The sequence below is a fragment of the Sceloporus undulatus genome, chromosome 7 (assembly GCF_019175285.1).
Source record: "Sceloporus undulatus isolate JIND9_A2432 ecotype Alabama chromosome 7, SceUnd_v1.1, whole genome shotgun sequence".
Taxonomy (NCBI): domain Eukaryota; kingdom Metazoa; phylum Chordata; class Lepidosauria; order Squamata; family Phrynosomatidae; genus Sceloporus; species Sceloporus undulatus.
In genome coordinates, this window is record NC_056528.1 from 49,784,039 (window position 1) to 49,804,817 (window position 20,779).

The following is a 20,779-nucleotide window of genomic DNA, read 5'->3' on the forward strand; positions in this document are numbered from 1 at the left end:
GTGCTGTGTTTTATCGTCTGTTTTTGATTATATGTGTTTCATGTTCCGTCCTTTGGTGGAAAGGGCGTTATAAATAAACATGATGATGATGATGATGATGATGATGATGATGATGATGATGATGATGATGATGATGATGTACAGCCTCCTCCAAGACCTGTCAATGTACTCTAAAGATCCCAGAAAATGATATCATCGGTTTGCGACTGGTTGTGATAACATAGCCAAATGCTTCTCCAATCCTCTCCACCAGCAATGGAACAATTTGGGAGTCTATGGAGGCACAACGCTGAGTCCTGAGGGCTTTGGCTATTGCAGAGAGGGGAAGAGATAAACACATTGTTAGCACAGATTAAACATTGTGCTTGGTCTGCATCCTTGGACGTGCCACAGATGTCTGCTGCTTCTCTTATCGCCAACTGTCTCAACGGGAGGTCAACAGCCCAGACTGTGGCTTTTCCCCTACATTTGCCAACACCTGAGATGGCAGCGAATGTCAGGCTGTTTTGTTTCATTTGGAAAGGAACAAACCATTTGCCCTGGAACAAGAGGACATGGTTAATGAGCAAAGGAGAACCCTCTTTTTTCAGCTTTGACATTATAACCACCCTGTTTTGAGCAAAAAGATGGCCCAAGCAAAGTGCAAGCCCCAATTGCCATTGAATTTAACCAAGTCTGCATTGTTGCATTGCAGAGACCACTTCTGGACTTGAGGCAGGTCCATTACACCAGTAAGCCAAGATTTTGCATCATGCTTTCATGTGTGAATCCACACTCATATAATTCTATAGCAGGATCACTACACCACTGTTCTGCAGAATACTGATATTGTGTTGCTGGTTTGCGTATCTGCTAATATGTCTGTTTATTGTCCCAGTGCACAATGGGGAATGCGCAGGGGCTGTTCTTGCAATCCCAGTGACTCACGTGATTCACTGAACTGACAAAGGAATTGCACACCACCCAAGAATGTGCAACCGCATGGCTGGCTCCTCTGGGTTTGACTCAGCTAAATTGATCTTTATTATTTTCTGTGAAGTTGGCTTTGCCTGATGGCAACCATATGAATGAGAGACTTGCAAGACATCTTGTTTTCCACATCCCTCCTCAGTCTCTTGCAAATTCAGGGCTGTGGCTTCCATGATTGAGTCCATCCATCAGTAGCAGAGTCTCTCCCTTTTCCTACTACTTTCCACTTTACTGAGCATTATTGTATTTTCTGATGAGTTGCCAGTATGTCTCAATATGTCCAAAATAGCCTCGGTTGGTGTCCCATGTGTGTCTGTGACACTGCAGAAATAACACAGTCTGACACTGCTTTAATTACCATGGTTCCATCCTACAGAATCCTGGGATTTGCAGTTTTGTGAAGCATCAACATTCTTTGGCAGAGAAGGCTCAAGACCTTGTAAAACTGCCAATCCCAGGATTCCATAGGATGGAGCTATAGTGCTTAAAGTGATGTCAAAGTGCATTATTTCTACACTGTAGATGGACCATCAGCTCACTTCTAAATTGTCAATGAGAGTAGATCCATTGAATCAATCATTGAGTGGATTTGCATGAAATGATTCAATGACTTGACTCTAGTCAGTACCAACAATAAGACTGGGCTCTGTATTAAATAGTTCCGTTTGTAGAAGTTTGCTTACATGACCATGAGCTGAATTTGTCCATTGCACAATGTCCCCAAAAGTACAACCACGTGTCTAAGGGAACTTAGATACATTTAGGACACGCACAGGATTCTGAACTCCGTCTCAATAGTTTGCCCTTCCAGGATGAAAGAGCAGAGAAGCCCTGAACTTCAACCAGGTGATGAGAGTTTGCTTGGACTCAGTTGCAGCCCATTGACCCACTTCTGACTCAGCAAGGTTTGCGCAGGGGCAGCCAGTTAATCATAGTCCAAAGAGGAAGATATGTGTTCCAAGCATGGCTTTTTCCAAGCCTAGAATCTGGAAGGAGCCAGAGTCCTGTGCTCAGAGCCTCTTGCTAACTCAATCTGTTTTGCAAGTGGAAGGGCAAACGGTAGAGTTAATTATTAGGTGTCCGCTTGGCTGTGAACTTCTCCAACTTGGGCAAGAAGGACGGCTGTTTGAAGAAGGGTTCATCTCCTCTTCCTCCAGCTCAATGGGTTTTGGGAGTGATGCATCTTCCAAGCTGTCGAAATATCAACTGAATTGGGTGCGTTTGCTTGCTTATGGAAAACATTCCACTGATTTAAACATGGCCACACAAAGAATTATTGGCTGGAATTCAGCATGGGACTTGCGTCTTTGTAAGCAGACTTACGTGTGCAGGAGTAGTTTTGCAACATCTGTATTCAACTTGGGACTGCTGAGATGTTACAACGTACAGCCGGCTGTGCACCATAGCACATCATGAGGCACATCTGGACACTGGCTCAGAAGTGCTGGGGCACAACAGAGTGCCTCATGTATATCAGACATGTCTGATGAGCATCTGAAGTGTGCAGTGCACATTGGAAGAACCCAGTGCACATAGGAACACAAACCAGCTCCCCACAAAAACATACTGCTGTGTAATTGAAAACCCAGAATAATGAAAATACTTGGCTCCATTCGGTTTATCATCGGGTGGATCAATTTGAAAGCATTAAGAAAACACATCCCACAGAGCTTCTAGGCTGCAGTTCAAAGCCTGTGGCTTCTACTATCTTTCCATGACTTCCTTGTTGGGCTTGTAGACGCTGAAGGAGCCTTCGCACTATGCGAAACCTCACTTAATATCCGGCCAAACCCTCAGCCCCAAACAAAATAAAACAACCCGTGCACTTTCTCTTGTTTCCTAGCATGTCGTCACGCTGTTTTAATTTTCCTCTCTGTCGGGATCTTTTCAAAGGATGGCAAAGCAATTGCAAGTAATAGGCAGGGAGAGAATTAATGGCAGATCAGAGCTAGAACAGGGATTTGCATGCTCTGGGGACCAGACACCCAGTTCATGGTATAACTGCAAAGTTTGCAGAAGAATACGCCAGCCCTCCTCCTGTAACTATGTTTGTAGGAGATTATTGAAAAGAATATTGTTGAATAACAATTTAAAAAGGAATAGAAGGCTGCCTGAATGCTAACTGCATTAGAGTGACCACATTCAGGGTATACCTATAATGGTTTGTGCCAGTCGTCTGGATTTCATGTCCAGGAGCCACGGAGATGGGCCAAAGTGCTCAATAAACAAAGCACCGCTGAGTTGTTGGACAAGTAGTTGGGTAATCTTTTTCCTCCCAAGTGGGCAGTTGGAGTAGGGCAGTAAAGTTTTTAATGCCTTTGCAGCCCACCTTTCCTGACCTCCACATTCCTTCTTAATCTGCTCTAATACCGCTGAGAATGAGACCTGGCTGGACGCAGGCTGAGGAATAGCCAAGGGATTTCGAAAAAGAACAGCTGAGGAGGCTGCTGGTACATGACCGGAACGAAAGTTGGGAGTTGGCCTTTTGGGTCCAGTCTGCATTGATTTTAATTTTGCTGTGAGCTGCCTTGACTCCTGGGACCCTCTCACACATCCTGATGGTGCAGGGAAGCATTGGGACTCTCAAACATAAGCAGCATCAACGATGTTTCACATTTCTGGACTGTTTGGTTTAACTTTAGGATAGAAAATCAAGTATCATTTCTCCAAATTGTGGCACCTTAAAGCACTAGAGGTACATATCGGGTATTCTTTACAAGCATCACTGCATTGTGCCTCTGCAACAGTGCATCTTGCATAAGTAGTCCTGCAAGCCTAACAGCATTATACCTGTGCAAGATCCACTACGTCATTGCATTTTGCCTTTGCAGATGTTGCTGCACCACAACATTAGACCTTCGTAGAAGTTGCGACGTCACTGCATCATGGCCCTGCAAGCACCACTGCATGCCACCTATGCAAGATCCACTGAATGATTGCATTATATTTTAGTGCATCACTGCATTGTGCATCTGTAATGTTTGCAGAGGCCCTCTCTGCCTGGTGTCATTCAGTCCACAAGGAGCCCTCAGTAAGAGACATGGTCAGTTGGGTGGGTTGTCCTGGTAAGAATAAATGAGCCTTTGGATTAAAAATGAATGATTGATGTGTAGCAGTGATGCTACACTTCCGGTGCCAAGGCAAATGGTTCCAGGTGGTCCACCTGTAAATAGATGCACTGTCTGAAAAGAGTTGCATGCTGGGAAACAGTCAGCAAAAAATCCTGAACATGGAGAAAGCCTGTGAGAGGATGTCTGCCAAGTTCACAAGGGTTCCTCCTCGCCTGGTAAATCCCAGAAACAGATGCTTTCCGATTCTGTCTCCGGGACTTAATTGGGGATGAATGAAAAGACCAAAGCAGCTCCGCCACAATTTTTTAATAGTGATGTTTTTTGTAGCGACAACATTGTGAGCCGAGCAAATGCCCAAGAGGACTTGGGAATGTCATCTTAAAACAATTACTTCCTCTTCTCCGTTGTTTATCTTCCTGGGAAGGAAAACAAAGCCGTAAAGAATGATTTTCTGTCATGGAGGTGGTTTGTCTCATTCAAGGGGGCCTTCGCTTTCAAAGACGTTTGCTCCGACACTAATATCGATTGGTCCAGAGAAAAAAAGTTCTTCTCTTAGAATCATAGAATCATAGAGTTGGAAGAGACCGCAAGGGCCCTGATCCAGTCCAACCCCATTCTGCCATGCAGGAACTCTCAGTCAAAGCATCTCTGACAGATGGCCATCCAGCCTCTGCTTAAAGACCTCCAAGGAAGGAGACTCCACTACACTCCGAGGAAGGAGTGTGTTCCACTGTTGAACAGCCCTTACTCTCAGGAAGTTCCTCCTAATGTTGAGCTGGAATCTCTTTTCCTGCAGCTTGCATCCATTGCTCCATTGGGTCCTAGTCTCTGGAGCAGCAGAAAACAAGCTTGCTCCCTCCTCAATATGACATCCTTTCAAATATTTAAACAGGGCTATCATATCACCTCTTAACCTTCTTTTCTCCAGGATAAACATCCCCAGCTCCCTGAGTCGTTCCTCATAGGGCATGGTTTCCAGACCCTTCACCATTTTAGTCACCCTCCTTTGGATATGCTCCAGTTTCTCAATGTCCCTTTTGAATTGTGGCACCCAGAACTGGACACAATATTCCAGGTGGGGCCTGACCAGAGCAGAATATAGTGGCACTATTACTTCCCTTGATCTAGACACTATACTTCTATTGATGCAGCCTAAAATCGCATTGGCCTTTTTAGCTGCTGCATCGCACTGTTGACTCATGTTCAACTTGTGGTCTACTTGGACTCCTAGATCCCTTTCACATGTTGTCTCCTTAAGCCAGGTGTCCCCCATAATCCTATATCTGTGTATTTTATTTTTCCGCCCTAAGTGCAATACCTTACATTTCTCCGTGTTGAATTTCATTTTGTTAGCTTTGGCCCAGCTTTCTAGTCTATTCAGGTCATTTTGAATCTTGATCCTGTCCTCTGGGCTATTAGCTATTCCTCCTAATTTGGCGTCATCTGCAAATTTGATAAGTATGCTCCCAATCCTGTCATCCAGGTCATTGATAAAGATGTTGAATAACACTGGGCCCAGGACAGAGCCCCACTGGACACCCCACTGGTCACTTCTCTCCAGGCTGAAGAGGAGCCATTGTTGAGCACCCTTTGCATTCAGCCGGTCAACCAGTTACAGATCCATTTAAGAGTTCCTTTGTCTAGCCCACATTTTAGAAGCTTGTTTGCAAGAATGCCATGGGAAACCTTGTCAAAGGCCTTACTGAAATCAAGATATACTATATCCACAGCATTCCCTTCATCTACCAAGCTGGTAATTTTATCAAAGAAAGAGATCAGGTTTGTCTGGCATGACTTGTTTCTCTGAAACCCATGTTGACTTTTTGTGATTATGGCATTGCTTTCTAGATCTTCACAGACTCTCTGTTGTATGATCTAACTTATGGCCCGGTTCCCGTCCCAAGCCTCCGTATGTAAATCTGTCTTAATTACATTCAGCTCATTAAATTTAATATCTAGGTCCCTGTCCCCCCCCCCCCCCCAACAACCCGAGTAAATTCCAAACGGTCCAGAGGCCTTGTCATATTTGTACTACTTTGGCTTTGCCGGGCAGGAAACCTCTTTTGGAAATAGCCAGTTTAATGAGTCTCTTGCACCTTTCATTCCAAAATTTCATTCAGATTTGTGTCCATGCGTGTGTCAATTCTTTAGGAAGGGTTGTTTGGAAGGAGGCCACCGAATCCTATTAAGAGGTACTTGCTTACACCGGGTGCCTTATTCGTCTCCAAAAAAGCACCCCAGCTGCTATGGGGTCTTGTCTTTTCTCGGCCCCCTTCTCTGGTCTCATTTTTGTTCCCAACTCAGAGGCTTCCTGCTGTGTCTCAGTTATTCTGGTCTTTTTTGAAAGATCCCACTCCAAAACTCAATTTATTACAGGAAGGCCTTTGAAGAAATTGGTTTGGAGGAGGCCAAATAGAATTAATTTGGAAAGATCATCTGTTCTCGCTGCGGAGAGTTTTCTTTTTGGAGCTCTTGGAAAAAGATCAGGTGGAAGAAAGATGGATGTTGGCCACCTTAAGCTCTCTTTTAATGAGGGACCTCTTCCTTCCAAAGAGGTTCTCAAGGCAAGTTGAATAGGACTAACTGTATAGAAAAGCAAAGCGTTTTTGTAGCGTAATTGGAAGCTCACACATAGAAAACAAGGCCCTAAAGATGGTTTGCTCTTGTTATTTGCTGTGAAATTGGCTATGGAAACTCTATGAAGAAGAGGCCTCCAAAAATCATGGTCATCAACAGCCCTGCTCAAGTTTTGCCATGGCTCCCTTGACTGAGTCTATCTACTTGTAATGCCATCTTTCCTTTTCCCCCATTGACTCCCACATTACAGAACATTAATGGACAATATTCACTGTCAGCTACTTAGGCTGTATCCACGCTGCAGAAATAATCCGGTTCGACGCCACTTTAACTTCTGTGGCTCATTGCTATGGAATTCTGGGGAGTGAGTGTAGTTTGTTGTGGCACTAGAGCACTCCCAGAATTCCACAGCACTGAGCCATAGCAGTTCAAGTGGTGTCAAACCGGATTATTTCTGCAGTGCGGATGCAGCCTCACTGTCTCAGGAGAATCAATTTCTTAAGGGAAAGCAATGGCAAACCTCTTTGGAATAAATCTGGCCGTGAAAACAAGAGGACGCATGGTATAGTGACTTGAGCGTTGGACTAGGACTCTGGGAGTCCAGGGTTCAAATCCCTGCTCAGCCATGGAAACCCTTGGCATGACTTTGGATAAATCACACTCTCTTAGCCTTAGGAGAAAGCAAGAAAGGCAAACCTCCTTTGAATAATAAAGCATGCCAATAAAACCCTGTAATAGCTTCGTCTTAGAGTTGTCATAATTTAGAAATTACTTACACAACAACAAATGGGTGGGACTGGAATTTTTTAGTCAAGTGAATGATAAGATATGGAAAGGTAAGGATGAGGATTTTTGCTTAGGATGGTACCTGCAGAAGCTCATTGTCTGGATCCAAAGGTGCCAACCTGAACCACGGAGGCCAACCCAGCCTTCTTCCTTTCAGTCCTGGACAATACATCAGTCCTTCCATTTCTCCTTTACAATGCATCTGTCTGCCTCGGTGTCTCTCTTGTTGAACAGTCAGCTGGACAAAGGCATTATTAACACGGTTCACTCTTTCTCTTTCCTTTTCCATCTGCAGCCTTGGTTGGGTCCATCGGCATGGGGATGGTGTTCCTTTGCTCGCCCATCGTCAGCATCTTCACAGACCGGATCGGTTGTAGGACGACGGCCGCCTCGGGAGCAGCCATTGCCTTCATCGGACTCTTCTCCAGCTCCTTCACCAAGTAAGGCTTCAAGCTTGGTCCTAGTGGGGCCCTTGTAACCTTGCAGCAAACCTTGAACTGCTTGGGTTGGGCTTCTGAACTCTTGCCACCTCTCATTCCCAAAATTGTTTACAGCTTGGCCAAAGAAAACCAGGGCCCAGGTATAACCTTGCTTTGTAGATTTGCTCCTTGTCCATGTTCTTCCTGCCTAGTGAGGCTTCGGATGTCCATCCAGAATAATGGGGAAACCACACCCATACAAGGCATTTTTAAAATCATAGTTGTGTGTCCAAATGGACACTCGGTCCTGGCTTCTGGATGCCGAACAGAAACAAATAGGTACAATCAATTTATAATAATAATAATATATTTATACCCCGCTTCTCCGGTTGGATTGAAGCAGCTTACAGTATAGGTAAAAGTACAATACAGAATAAAATCCATTATCCTTCCCTCCCACACAGCATTTAAAATTCCCAAATAACAATAACAATAATAAAATAGCATTCAATAATAAAATAATAAAATGATGGATACAATTTAATCCATGAGCCCCATGTTTCTCACCCCTGTTTCAATGCCTTCTGCAAGTTATTGCAACGGAAAAACAAAGAGTGATCTCCAAATTAATTGAGGGATGGATGGATTTAATTTCTGTGCCGCCTGTCTCCCAAAATGAGATGGAAGGTGGCTTACAATACAGGCTAAAACAAAACGACAGCGAGGCCTGGAAGTTTAAAAAGCATTAAATAAATAATTCAATTTAAATACTACTTTAAGACATTTAATTTGAAAGGATTAAAAATTCATAAGAGGACTTAACCAGCATGCCCATAGCACATCCATTTGCCCCACTTAGAGTCTGAATGCCTATTTAAATAGGAAGGTCTTTGCTGGTTACAGCCAAGTTGGTTACCATCACTGACCGTGATTTTTTAACCTTCATGCATAACCCAGAATGCATGCATTGGAATTTGCCTGTTGTGTTTTGTGCACAACCACAAGCGCCCACTTTTCACGGGCATTCAGAAAACAGAAATTGCTTTTACAGATCCAAAACCAGTTGGTATCACATCTCCCTCTGTGTAGACAATGAAAAAGAGACGCTCAAATAATTCAACCAAACAAACAACTAGTTGCTATGGAACCAGTTGTGTAGATGCTTTCCAGACTGGATGACTACAACCACCATCCACTGGATATGCTGGTTGAGGATGATAGGCATTGTAATCCAGCACATTGGGACCATGCTCTAGATACTCTAAAGTCAGTGTAACATAGTGGTTTGAGTGTTGGACTATGACCCTGAAGGCCAGGGTTCGATTCCTGCTTGGCCATGAAACCCACTGGGTGACCTTGGGAAAGTCACACTCTCTCAGCTTTAGAGGAAGGCAATGGCAAACCTCCTCTGAACATGGCTTTTTGTGGGTTTGGGGGGCTCTGTAGCCATGTTCGAGAAGAGTTTATTCCTGACGTTTCGCCAGCATCTGTGGCCAGCATCGTCGGAGAAGCTCCTCTGAACAAATCTTGCCAAGAAAACCCCATGATGGGGTCGCCGTAAATTGGACTTGAAGGCACACAACACACACAAATTGGAGATATATTGCAGGGATTTAAAAAACTTCCTGGGCTTTGCAGAGAGATTTGTCTCCACTTTCAGCGCCGTCTGAAGACTTGGTTTACCACCGAAAATGGCCCAAGTCTAGTTCTCTTCTGAAAGCTCCTTGTTGCAGCGCTAAGAATAGCCTTTTGCCGAATTGAAAAGACTCCTTCAGCAGTCTCTCCATCGCAGCTCAGATCCTCCAGCTTTTCAAATAAGTCTTATTCCAAACTGAAGTCATTAACAACTTGAAAATGCAACGTGACATTTTGAAGGAGCCGAGGAGATTTGGAGTTGTTGTTTTTCCTTCGTCTTCTTCCTCTTAACCCAAACAATCTTGGCCTGCTTTGTTTGGCTGGTTCAGACCAAAAAGGAAAAACATCAGGATATTAAATGGGTTTTGGAAAAGAATGCATTCTCCCCATTTAGAAGTCTTGTTTTCCTCCTTCTCTCTCTGCTTTATTATGTTTTTTGAACAAAACACTCAATTCTTAATCCATTTGTTGTTGTCTTTTTGTGGCTTTTCCCCTCTCTGGCTGAGGATGGCACATTGGGATTCTCAACAGCGCTCTGTATTTCCACAATTAAAGCCATTCATCCTTTGAAGAGGCTTTGGGCTCTCCAGAGTTCCTTTCCGTCTCTGGTTTTAATGCATTACGACCTGTGACTCCGTCTCGCCAAACGTTAAATTATAGGCTGTGTCTGTAAATAAAGAACATGCTGGAAAACAATGTTTGGGGGGAGATATTAATAAGGCTAAATGTGCTAAAAATAAGGTACAGGGGGATCTTGGCATCCGCTGGGGTTTGGTTCCAGGACACTCAAAATCAATGGATGCTCAAGTCCCATTAAATACAATGGAATCGTAAAATGGTGTCCCTCCTATGAAATGCCAAAATCAAGGTTTGCATTTGGGAATTGATATATTCTTTGAATATTTGTAAGCCGTGGATGCCTGAATCCATAAATAAAGAATCTGTGGATATGGAGAGACAATGTACATTGTTGTTGTTGTTGTTGCTGTTTTCTTATATCCCACCTTTCTCCCAATGCTGTTGCCACACTGCAGAATTATTGCAGTTTGACACTGCTTTAACTGTCATGGTTGCATCCTATAGAATTCTGGGATCTGTAGTTTGTTGGGGCACCTACAGCTAAGAGACGTCCCCAGGATCTTACCCTTGGTCTTCATGGCCAAGTGGGAACTGAAACCTTGGTCTTCCAGAGTCCCAGTCCAAGCCAGTACCCCATACTGGCACTTTTATGTCAACTGTTATATTTTAAACAGTTATTATTTAACTGAAAGGCGGGGAAAAACACAACAAGGGTGGCTAACAACACAACCGGTGTGATCTAACCAGAGCGGAGCACTTTTGGAAGCACTGTTGATTGAGAAAGTTTTCAAGGAGTGCTTAAGATTTCTTTTGAAATCAGCGAGTCTGAACAAAAATTAAACTTTGGCTAGACCTAAAGTCTTATGGATAAATTGCAATCAATGTCAGATAAACCATTAAACCACCTTGCATAACACAAATCCGACATTGCTTCCCCATAGCATGAATATCCTAAAGCAGAGTTACATTATGCAATCCTTATACTGAATCCTAACATAGCACAAAGTATGTGGCTCAGTGGTCAATGGCGCATGGCTGGCAACTCATTGTGCAATTGAAATGCACTACATATGGAAAGGCAATGCACATTCACATGCTACTCTGCAATGGTGTCACTAGGGTTATTAGCATTGCCAGATGCAGTAATTCATGCTGTCACCCTCAAATGATCTCCTCCCATACAGAATCCTTTATGTTTTTTGTACTAATGTTATTCATAAATCGTAATTCCCATCTATCACTTATCAGATGTCCGGCGGTGAAGTAGAAGAATGAAAGGAGACAAAGGTCCAAAACACACTGCAGAAATAATCCAATTTGAGACCACTTTAACTGCCCTGGCTCAATGCTAGGGAATTCTGGAACTGTAGTTTTGTGAGACAGCTCTGGTGCCACAATAAACTACAATTCCCAGGATTCCATAATACTGAGCCAGGGCAGTTAAAGCAGTCTCAAACTGGATTCTTTCTGCAGTGTGTTTTGGACCAAAGCCCCATGTGCTGTTTGATAGCTCAAAAATGTGCATTTCTTACATACCAAAAATGTCTGGGGCTGCAGTCTGCTCTCTCCATCAAAATGGATCCTCTGCGTATTTGAAGGAAGGATGGGTTCATATTTATGGATTTTCTGAAATGGCTCCAGAAAGTTCTGATAATGGATATGCATCAATATATATGTACAAAAGATACTATTAAATTTTTAAGAAATTGTGTTTTTAGAAGTGATTTTTGGGTAGTCTCAATACTACACTTATAATAAATGTGCGTCTGTTTATTTTGTAATAAACCCCAAGAAGGCCAATTGGTGATAAGTGCTGGGCTTTTTAAGAAATAAACATTTCCAGACCATTGAGTAGCACATGGGACTTGGTCTCCTTTCATTCTTCTACTGTGAATATGTGCTTTCCAGATTTTTGGTCTGTTCCACTGACGAAGTGAGTAAGAAGTGGGAGACGCTGCTATAGCCAGAAACAGAGAGTCATGAGTGTTGTTTGTTTCCAACAGGTCCCTCGAAGTGCGTTGCTTCACGTACGGCGTCCTTTTTGGGTGCGGAAGCTCCTTCGCGTTCCAGCCCTCGCTGGTCATCCTGGGGCACTACTTCAAGCGGCGCCTGGGTTTGGCGAACGGCTTGGTGACGGCCGGCAGCTGCCTCTTCTCGGTCAGCCTTCCCTTCCTCCTGAAGATCATTGGCCAAGCCATCAAGCTGGCCCACACCTTTCAGGTCCTCAGCATCTTGATGCTGGTCCAGATCTTCTTGTCTCTGACTTTCCGTCCCATGTTCCCCTCGACCTCCGACCCTCACGACGTGGACCACCTGAAACTGGACAGCCGGAGCTGTCGGCAGCAGTGCGCCTCGCAGATGAGCAAGTATTTCAGCCTGAGGGTCTTCAGGAGAAAGACCTACCGAGTGTGGGCTTTTGGCATCGCAACTGCCGTCTTGGGATACTTTGTACCTTACATTTACCTGGTGAGAATTAATCTCCCTTCCTTCCTTCCTTCCTTCCTTCCTTCCTTGTTCATTTGATTGCAATCACTTAAGAAATAAAGTGCAACTTTAAAAAAAAACTATTTGTAAAAGAGTTAAAACACAATTGAACTACATCTCTCTTTTTAATAATAATAATAATAATAATAATAATAATAATAATAATAATAATTGATACACACACACACACACACATATATATCACAAATGTTCCTGTGACGGTGATGGGACCAAGAGAGAGACTTCCCCCATTGATCTTAAAGTTCAGTCAGGCTCATATAAGGAGATACAGCCTTTCAGATAGTCTGGACCCAATCCATCTTGGGCTTCAAAGGCTATAACTGGCACTTTGAATTCTGCCCAGAAAGGAATTGGCAACCAACAACAAGAATGTAATGCAATGGAGGAAATTAGTGAGGTAGGATGGAATGAGGAGGAGAAATGGTTGTACAGTATATTTCATAAGGTAGAATTGGGAGCAGGCCTTGGTTGGCGAAGGGCCATCCATCCCTGCAGGCGGCCATTTTGTGAATGTTCCGGGACCAGCTCTGTTTGCCTGGCTTTCTTGCTACCTTGTCCAGGCTTTCAAGGAGCTCTTCAAGGTGCAGGAAGTGTTTGGGAGATAGCTTCCAACACTTTCGATAACTCCTTTAAAACCCACTGAGAAGAAAGCCAGTGCTGGTAAGAAAGAGCCGGTGGTACATTGCCAATGAATGAGATTTCAGTTATATTCAGTGACTCAGATCCTTTCTGCGATGAGGCAAGAGGACTTGCTGTTATCATGAGTCACCGAAGTGCTTCGTTGAAAGAGATCAAAGTAGGAAAATGCAAGGACTGTTGTGAAACCCACAACTAGAAGATGTCATATTCTCAGAGTAGATCCGGCGGTGTAGTTAAAATTAAGGAAGGCAGTTGTCCTTTGCGGTGCTTGCATGGCATGAGGAGCTGCAGAGGAAAAAGAGATAACATTTTCTTATTAATTCGGGCATCAGAGCAACCAAAAAAGCCCTTTGGGGAGATTCCATTTCTAGCTTCTATGTCCTGTTATGGTTTGCAGACAGTGGCTTATCTGACAATTACCAGGCACTTATGTGTATTAGTCACTTCTGATGCACACCCGACACTTCTGATAGGCATTGTGCAGTTGTGATGTGCATTGGGAACTCTGGTTGCATTCTGGTACTTCCTAGCCGCTATCTAGATATGCATTGGGAGTGTGCCAATGTGCAATTGTGGCCATTGTGAAACGGTGTGCAACGGAGGTCCATACATTGTAATATCACGGCAGCCCCTAGGCAAGCATGAATGTTGTGAAACTTCTCAATTCTACTTTCCACGCACATAAGTTCATTTACAAAGAGGCAAGCCTTCATAACTAAGTAGTCAGGTTCACTACTAAGTAGCCATGTTAGCGTCACGGATAAAATGAATGGGGTCATGGGGAGGAACCTAGTATCCCAGGTAAGGCTTGGGAAGGTAATATGCAATCCTTACAGTGAACAGCATATACAAGGGCTGGAAAATTTTTTGTTTAGCCCAGACACGAGTTTGGGAAGTTTACCCTTTTTGAATGACATTTCCCAGAACCACTCAGACAACATGTCCAGGAGTTGTAGTCCAAAAAAAGGAACTTTTCCAAGCACTGCATCCAGAGCAGGTCTACTTCTGGGACAGGTTGGACCTCTTCACACAGCACTGTCACTCTTAACTCCATGCAAACACTAAGCCTATCACCAGGATCTGGTTTTGAGTTGTCGTTGGTCTCACCTTTGTAACAAATACAACTTGGATCTCTCCCTGCTCCCTCCACATCTCTGCCTTACTTTCCCAGGTGAAGTACGTGGAAGAAAAGTTCAAGGAAAAAGAGAAGGCATGGATCGTGCTGGTTTCCCTGGGAGCCATGTCTGGGGTCGGGCGCTTGGCTTCAGGACCCATTGGCGACCTCATCCATGGGCTGAAGAAGATCTACTTGCAGGTATGAAGGAGGGTCTCCTTTTGCACATCTCGGCATTGATGGACTGACCATCCATTCCTGCCTTCCATGGAATTATTTGTCTAAAGGAGAACCAATGCTCTGCAGGCCAAGATTTCAACCTCTGATGCTTTCTGCAGCCACTGCCCTACAACTCCCATTTGTTGTTATGTGCCTTCAAGTCACTTCTGATTTATGGGGATCCTAAGGCAAACTTATCATGGGGTTTTCTTGGTCAGATTTTTTTAGAGGGTTTTCCTCTGAGGTTGAGAGAGGACAACCCACCCAATGTCACCCAGTGAGTTTTCATGGCCAAGCAGGGATTCAAACCCTAGACTCCTGGAGTCCTAGTCCAACGCTCAAACTGCTACTCCAAGCTTCCTTTCACAACTCCCATAATCTCCAGCAACTTCAGTACCTGCTGGCTCTGGTGCCAATGGAGCACTGATGCTGCTCCAGGCTTAAGTTCAGTCTTCTATGGTGCCATCCAACTATGTCTCTAATCCTTCTTCACCACTGGTAAAGCAATGGTCCATGAACATTTTAACAGATGCAGCTTTCCTCAACTGGCAATGGCTTTCCTGGTTTTCTAACAGAAGTCCTTGGGTTCATACAGAAGTGAGAGAAGACTCTGGAAACACCGAGAGCTTCTATTTCTTTTTGTTTTGATTTTACCTTTGTATGCCCAGGTTTGCCTCCAAACTCTTTCTTGAAATAGCCTGGGTTTCCCTTCTCCTGTGTATTCTTCCTTCTTCTTTTCCTGCTGATCACTTCTGACACCTAGACTCAGGCAACATTTCAGAAGTTGATTTTCATCCATGTCCTTTAAGCTTTTTTCATTATTATTATTCAGGAGCTATCATCAAAAGTAAGAGCCACCGTAGTTTAATGGTTTGAGCATTGGACTACAACTCTGGAGACTAAGGTTACAGTTGCCATGAGTCAGAAACAACTTGAAGGGACACAACAACAAAGTCAAAAGTGCTTAGGTGCTTTAGCAATATTACACTAGCTAAATTGTTTTGGTGCAAACATTCCTCTTTCCCTTGCTTCATCCCTGTTGAATCTGGGTTCTGGAAACAAGTGCGGTGTTTTACTGATGGCGATGATGTTAACTGGTCCAAGATAAAACAAACAGCCAAGTAGAGATACATTTCATTTATGAAAATACTAGGTCAGTTTAAACTGACCTGGGAAGGAGGAATGAAAAGTCCTTGGTCAAGCCCAAGAGCTCCCAAGAAACACTTCAGGGTGAAGAAAACATTGTATGCACCTCCAAAAATAAATTCGGTTTGTACAAGAGCAAAACCTGGGACTTTCAGAGATTTCATAGAATCATAGAGTTGGAAGAGACCGCAAGGGCCATTTATCTCCCAACTGGAGGGGCTCTTTCACAACCCTATGGGAACTGAACCTGGGACATTTTGCACACAAAGCCATGCGCTCTGCTACTGACCTAAAGCTTTTCCCAGTTGGCTGGATTACAGAAATGGGTTTTTTAGATCATGCATTCAGATGCTGCAAGCCAAAATGGAGGAAGCCAGACAACCCATAGGAAGACCTCAAGCAAACGCTCAGAGCAACTTGGAGTGCTAGGTCTCTCCAGAAGTTGACCCTCACCCTCCCTGTTTTTGGCCTGTATGTGAACCTGGCTGGCAGTCGTTGCTAAAGAGGGAGAAGGGTTTTAATCTTGCAACCCTGGCAGAGATTTTAGAGGATTAAAAATAGAGAAAGAAATAGACACACACTGAGTTGGTCTCACCTTTCATAGCCACTTAATGAGGGCGTCTAATGTGGTTAATGCACAATTGGTTTCCCTGCGACGGAAGCCAGTGGGGGACTCATTCCTTCCAGCTTTCTCCGTTGCTTCCAAGAACTTTCTCATTTTATGAAATTCAGCCTTGTCCGTAGGGTCTCGTTTTTCTGGAACATGTTGTTTCAAGCGCATTCAGATCTGGAAAGCCAAATCAGGCAAGACTGTTCCTGGTGCCAAGTAGTGAATAATCTACCTATTTCGGGGAAACGGGGGGCATTTGGGAAAGGAGGGCGGAAAGAAAACTTGGTTGTCAGCCATGGGAAGAAAAGGAGATGGCCCAAAGCCAGCCCTACCAAGAGTGGGGCAGAAGGTGCTGGGGAGAAAGATCAGTGTTGAAAAACAGAGGGTTACATGCCTTCTAAGCTGGAGTATAGAAGGGTACTGTACCATTACTTAGGTCAACATTAGAAATCTAGGTGGCTTGTGTGCATGGAATGGGTCATGGTACGATGTGTGTACAAAGTTGGAGTTGAAAACCACATTGACATGGGATCTACCAGCTACCACTTCTACCAGTTAATGATTTTGTGGTATCAGAGCACAAGTCCTCTGTAAAGCCCTCAATTCTGGCAGTGCCTATGTGACTGTAGAACTTGGATGCCCACGGAAAGGTTGGGAGAATAAAGTGGACCTTGGGAATATGCAAGCCAGCTGTCCCTGTTTTAAAACACTGGTTTTGATGTGTGGAATTGCACCACATTTTGTCATGCTGATGTCTGGATACGTTTTGTCTCCTTTAGGTTGCCTCCTTCATAGTCTTGGGTATCATGTGCATGATGCTGCCACAGTGCCAAGAGTTTTGGGGCGTCATTGTCGTCTGCCTCTTCCTTGGACTTTGTGATGGACTCTTCATAACCATCATGGCTCCCATTGCCTTTGAGTTGGTTGGTCCCATGCAGGCATCTCAAGCCATTGGGTATCTCCTGGGACTTATGGCCATTCCAATGACGGCGGGTCCCCCAATTGGAGGTAAGCAAAGTCGCACACTGGGATGACGAACTAGGCAGAAGTTTTTCAAGATGTTCAGTAGGTCCTCACACTTTTGGAGGGCACAAACAGTCAGGAAACTCATCTATGACCCTTTAAACCTAGATTTGTATTGTTCCTTGGTCAGACCAGGATACAACGGCTGAGTTGAGAGCAAAACTAGGAGAAGTTACCTACTTTGGTCTGCAACTTTCCAAATTCTTAGTGAGCATGAGGAATTCCGATAGCTGTAATTCCTATAAAGTAACCTTTTTGACCTCTGGTTGATGTGACTTGCTCTACCTGTAGTTTACAACCCAAACCATAATTTGAGCATGCAAACCTGCAGTAGACAAATAAATCATGGTTTTCAGCTGTCTGCTGTTATTTCCCATCTACTGAGCCCTCCAGTACTATGGAGAGTAGGGGTTTTCCCCAACGAGTCTCAGGAGGTACAAAAATGCAACTTTGGTTGACCTGTGCAGCCCTCCAAGATAGGGCCTTATTTTTCTAGAACATGTTGTTTCAAGCGCATTCAGATCTGGGAAGCCAAGTCAGGTGAGAACGTCCCTGGTGCCAAGTAGTGAATAATTTACCAATTTGGGGGGAAATGGGGGCATTTGGAAAAGGAGGGAGGGAGGAAGACTTGATCATCAGCCATGGGAAGAAAGAAGAGTGGCCCAAGGCCAGCCCTAGCAAGTGTCGGGGGGAAGGAGCAGCGTTGAAGGACAGAGGGATGTATGCCCTCTGAGCTGGCATATAGAAGGGTACTGTACCATCACTTGGGTCAACATTAGAAGTATGAGAAGTTTTTGTTCATGGAATCAGTCACACCAGGATGTGTGTGCATGCCATCTCTCTTCTTTGCCTCAGGCTACTAGGCATCGTGGGCCAGACCTAAGATGAGCAAATACCTGGAAATAGCTCACAAATCTCAATGGGAGCAAATATCTAGGGTGGTGGCTCTCAACCTTCCTCATGCGGCGACCCACAGGTTGAGAACTGCAAAGAGGTTGCGACCCACAGGTTGAGAACCACTGCCCCAGAGTATTATAGATCATGGCACCAACCCCGGGGTCTTAGGTGACCTCTGTGAAAGGGACGTTTGACTCCCAAAGGGGTTGTGACCCACAGGTTGAGAACCGCTGCACTAGAGTATTATAGATTATGGCACTAACCTTGGGTCTTAGGGGTCGCGACCCACAGGTTGAGAGCTGCTGATCTAGGGGATCCCAAGAGGTCATGTCTTATTGGGGAAGCCATGCCTTGGTCCATGTGCTTGGTCCTTGCAGAGGGAGCTAACCTCCCAGTCTTGACCATCCCTGATTTAATTGTTGTTTCTAGGACTCCTCCGAAACCATTTTGGGAATTACCACTTCACCTTCTATTTTGCCGGTGTCCCCCCGATCGTCGGAGGACTGGTTCTGGCTCTCGTTCCTCTGATCCATCAAAGACAGCTCAAGAAGAAGCGGCTGGGCTCTGGGAAAGACAAGATGCTGGTGTTGAACGGAGAGCTCCTTCCCGGTTCCCCCGCCTTGCAGGCGCACGTCTAAAGCCATCCTTCTGATCTCCCAACGACTTTTGGGGCACGCAGACTCTTGCCGCCACCGCCGCCAGCGGCATCTTCTGGCCATTGGCTGAACCCAGCCTTCACCTAAGAGGATTTGAACCTTTTTGGTTGTAGCCGGGAAGCTCCTGGTTGGTAAAGTATAGACAGCCTGGACTGGAAAGCTTGCTTTCAAGTTGATTTGGGGATATATATATTTTGGCTTTTCCTCTGGCAGAGAGAAATTCTGATAGCACTCTATTCGTGGGGCTTTCCCCCCCCCCCCTCTTCTTGCCATGATTTTACTAATGGACACAAGGCAGCAGATAATCCATAGTTGGCTGCATAAAAGTTTTTAATAGATTGTATTGGTTTGCTCCACTTTCCACCTCCGGGAAGAAGAAGAAGAAAGAAATCCTGATCCTGTAATTGCGCATAGGTATTTCGCCTTGAAAGTGGAGTTTAATCTCTTTTGGAGCTGCTGTGGGAGTTAGTTTTGTAGTAGCCAAACTCTCAGCATTATATTTTGAAGCGTTCATGGTGGGGAATGGGTGAAAGGAAAAAGAACAGAGTGGGTGAATTTAGAATCATGTTGTTTTTCCTCTTTTAAAACATGTTTCCTTTTCTTCTCCGCCAGAGTCGACCTTGCCATCCCTCCTCCTTTGAATTTTTGCCTCTAAAACTGTGATGAGTTGCTTGGTTTTTAACACCAAGCTGGTCTTGCATTGTGATTTCTTTACTTGGTTTTTTCTCTCTCTGTTAAATGTGTCTCAAAAGAAAGGCAAACCTCCTCCTTTAACTGACCAGGCTTCCCTTAGAAAGGTCTTATGTCCTGAGATATTGCCATCCATTCTTTAAAATAGAATGAGCTACACTACAAAGTCACGGAGTAGAGCTACACTACAAGTTACAGCAGTTTGGTGCCACTTTAATTTCCATGGCTCGCACCTTCCAGAAGTCTGGGATTTGTCATTTGGTGAGCAGTTACTTTGAACAATTTGTTGGGGAACTCTAGTTCTCCCTCCTTGAAGTGCAGCACTAGAGCTCTAGAGCAGACCATTCTAAGTACTAAGCTTGTTGTTGTTGTGTGCCTTCCTGTTGTTTCCAACTTATAGCAACCCCAAGGCAATGCTATCATGGGGTTTTCATGGCAAGATTTGTTCAGAGCGGGGTTGCCATAGTCTTCTCCTGAGGCTGAGAGAGTGTGACTTGTCCAAAGTGACCAAGTGGATCTCCATGGCAGAGAACTGAACCTTGGTCTCCACAGAGTTGTAGTCCAGCACTCAAACCACTACATCACATTGGCTTGCCAGTACTACAAATCCCAGCATTCTCTAGGATGGAGCCATGAAAGTTACAATTGCATCACTGCTATCACTATGTAGCAGACACTGACAGATTTCAAGTCTGGGGGAAAAAAGGAGACTCACTTCACCCTCCGACTCTCTTAACAGTGCCTTCAGTTTGGCAAAATGTATTTCAGTTTTCCTTCTTTCTTTCCCCCTTTCCAAGATCTGTAGTTCTTTCACTACCAAGCCATCCTTTTTGATGCAGAGAGTTTGTAAAGGGCCAGATTTAGCTTACTTTGGTTATTACAGAATGTGTTCTTTCTTCTTGGCTTTGATTCCTCAAGGGAGAGGAGGGCTCCAGTGGAATGAAGTACAAGCATTGATCTGAGACATCTTGGACCTGAACTGTTGGGTGTGACTGTTGTTGTTGTGTGCCTTCAAGTCATTTCTGGCTTACGGCGACCATAAGGTGAACCTATCATGGGGTTTCCCTGGTGAGGTTTATTCAGAAGAGGTTTGCTTTTGCCTTCTCCTGAGGCTGAGAATGTGTGACTTGACCAGAGTCACCCAGTGGTTTCATGGCCAAGTGAGGAATCAAACCCTGGTCTCCAGAGTTGTAGTCCAACATTTAAGCCATGCTGGGTCTGACAATACCTTCTGAATAAATACA

The 20,779-nt window shown here is 44.5% G+C and overlaps 1 protein-coding gene across 1 annotated transcript in view; it reads left to right on the forward strand.

Moving 5' to 3' along the window:
- SLC16A2 (solute carrier family 16 member 2) overlaps positions 1–20,013 on the forward strand; it is a 63,673-nt gene extending 43,660 nt beyond the window's left edge. The window contains exons 2-6 of the mRNA XM_042479642.1: positions 7,699–7,843; positions 12,040–12,502; positions 14,352–14,495; positions 17,049–17,277; positions 18,619–20,013. Of these exons, the coding sequence (XP_042335576.1) occupies positions 7,699–7,843; positions 12,040–12,502; positions 14,352–14,495; positions 17,049–17,277; positions 18,619–18,827 (1,190 nt within the window). The 3' untranslated portion in view covers positions 18,828–20,013. The remainder of the gene's footprint in view (positions 1–7,698; positions 7,844–12,039; positions 12,503–14,351; positions 14,496–17,048; positions 17,278–18,618) is intronic.
- Positions 20,014–20,779: the final 766 nt, after the last annotated feature.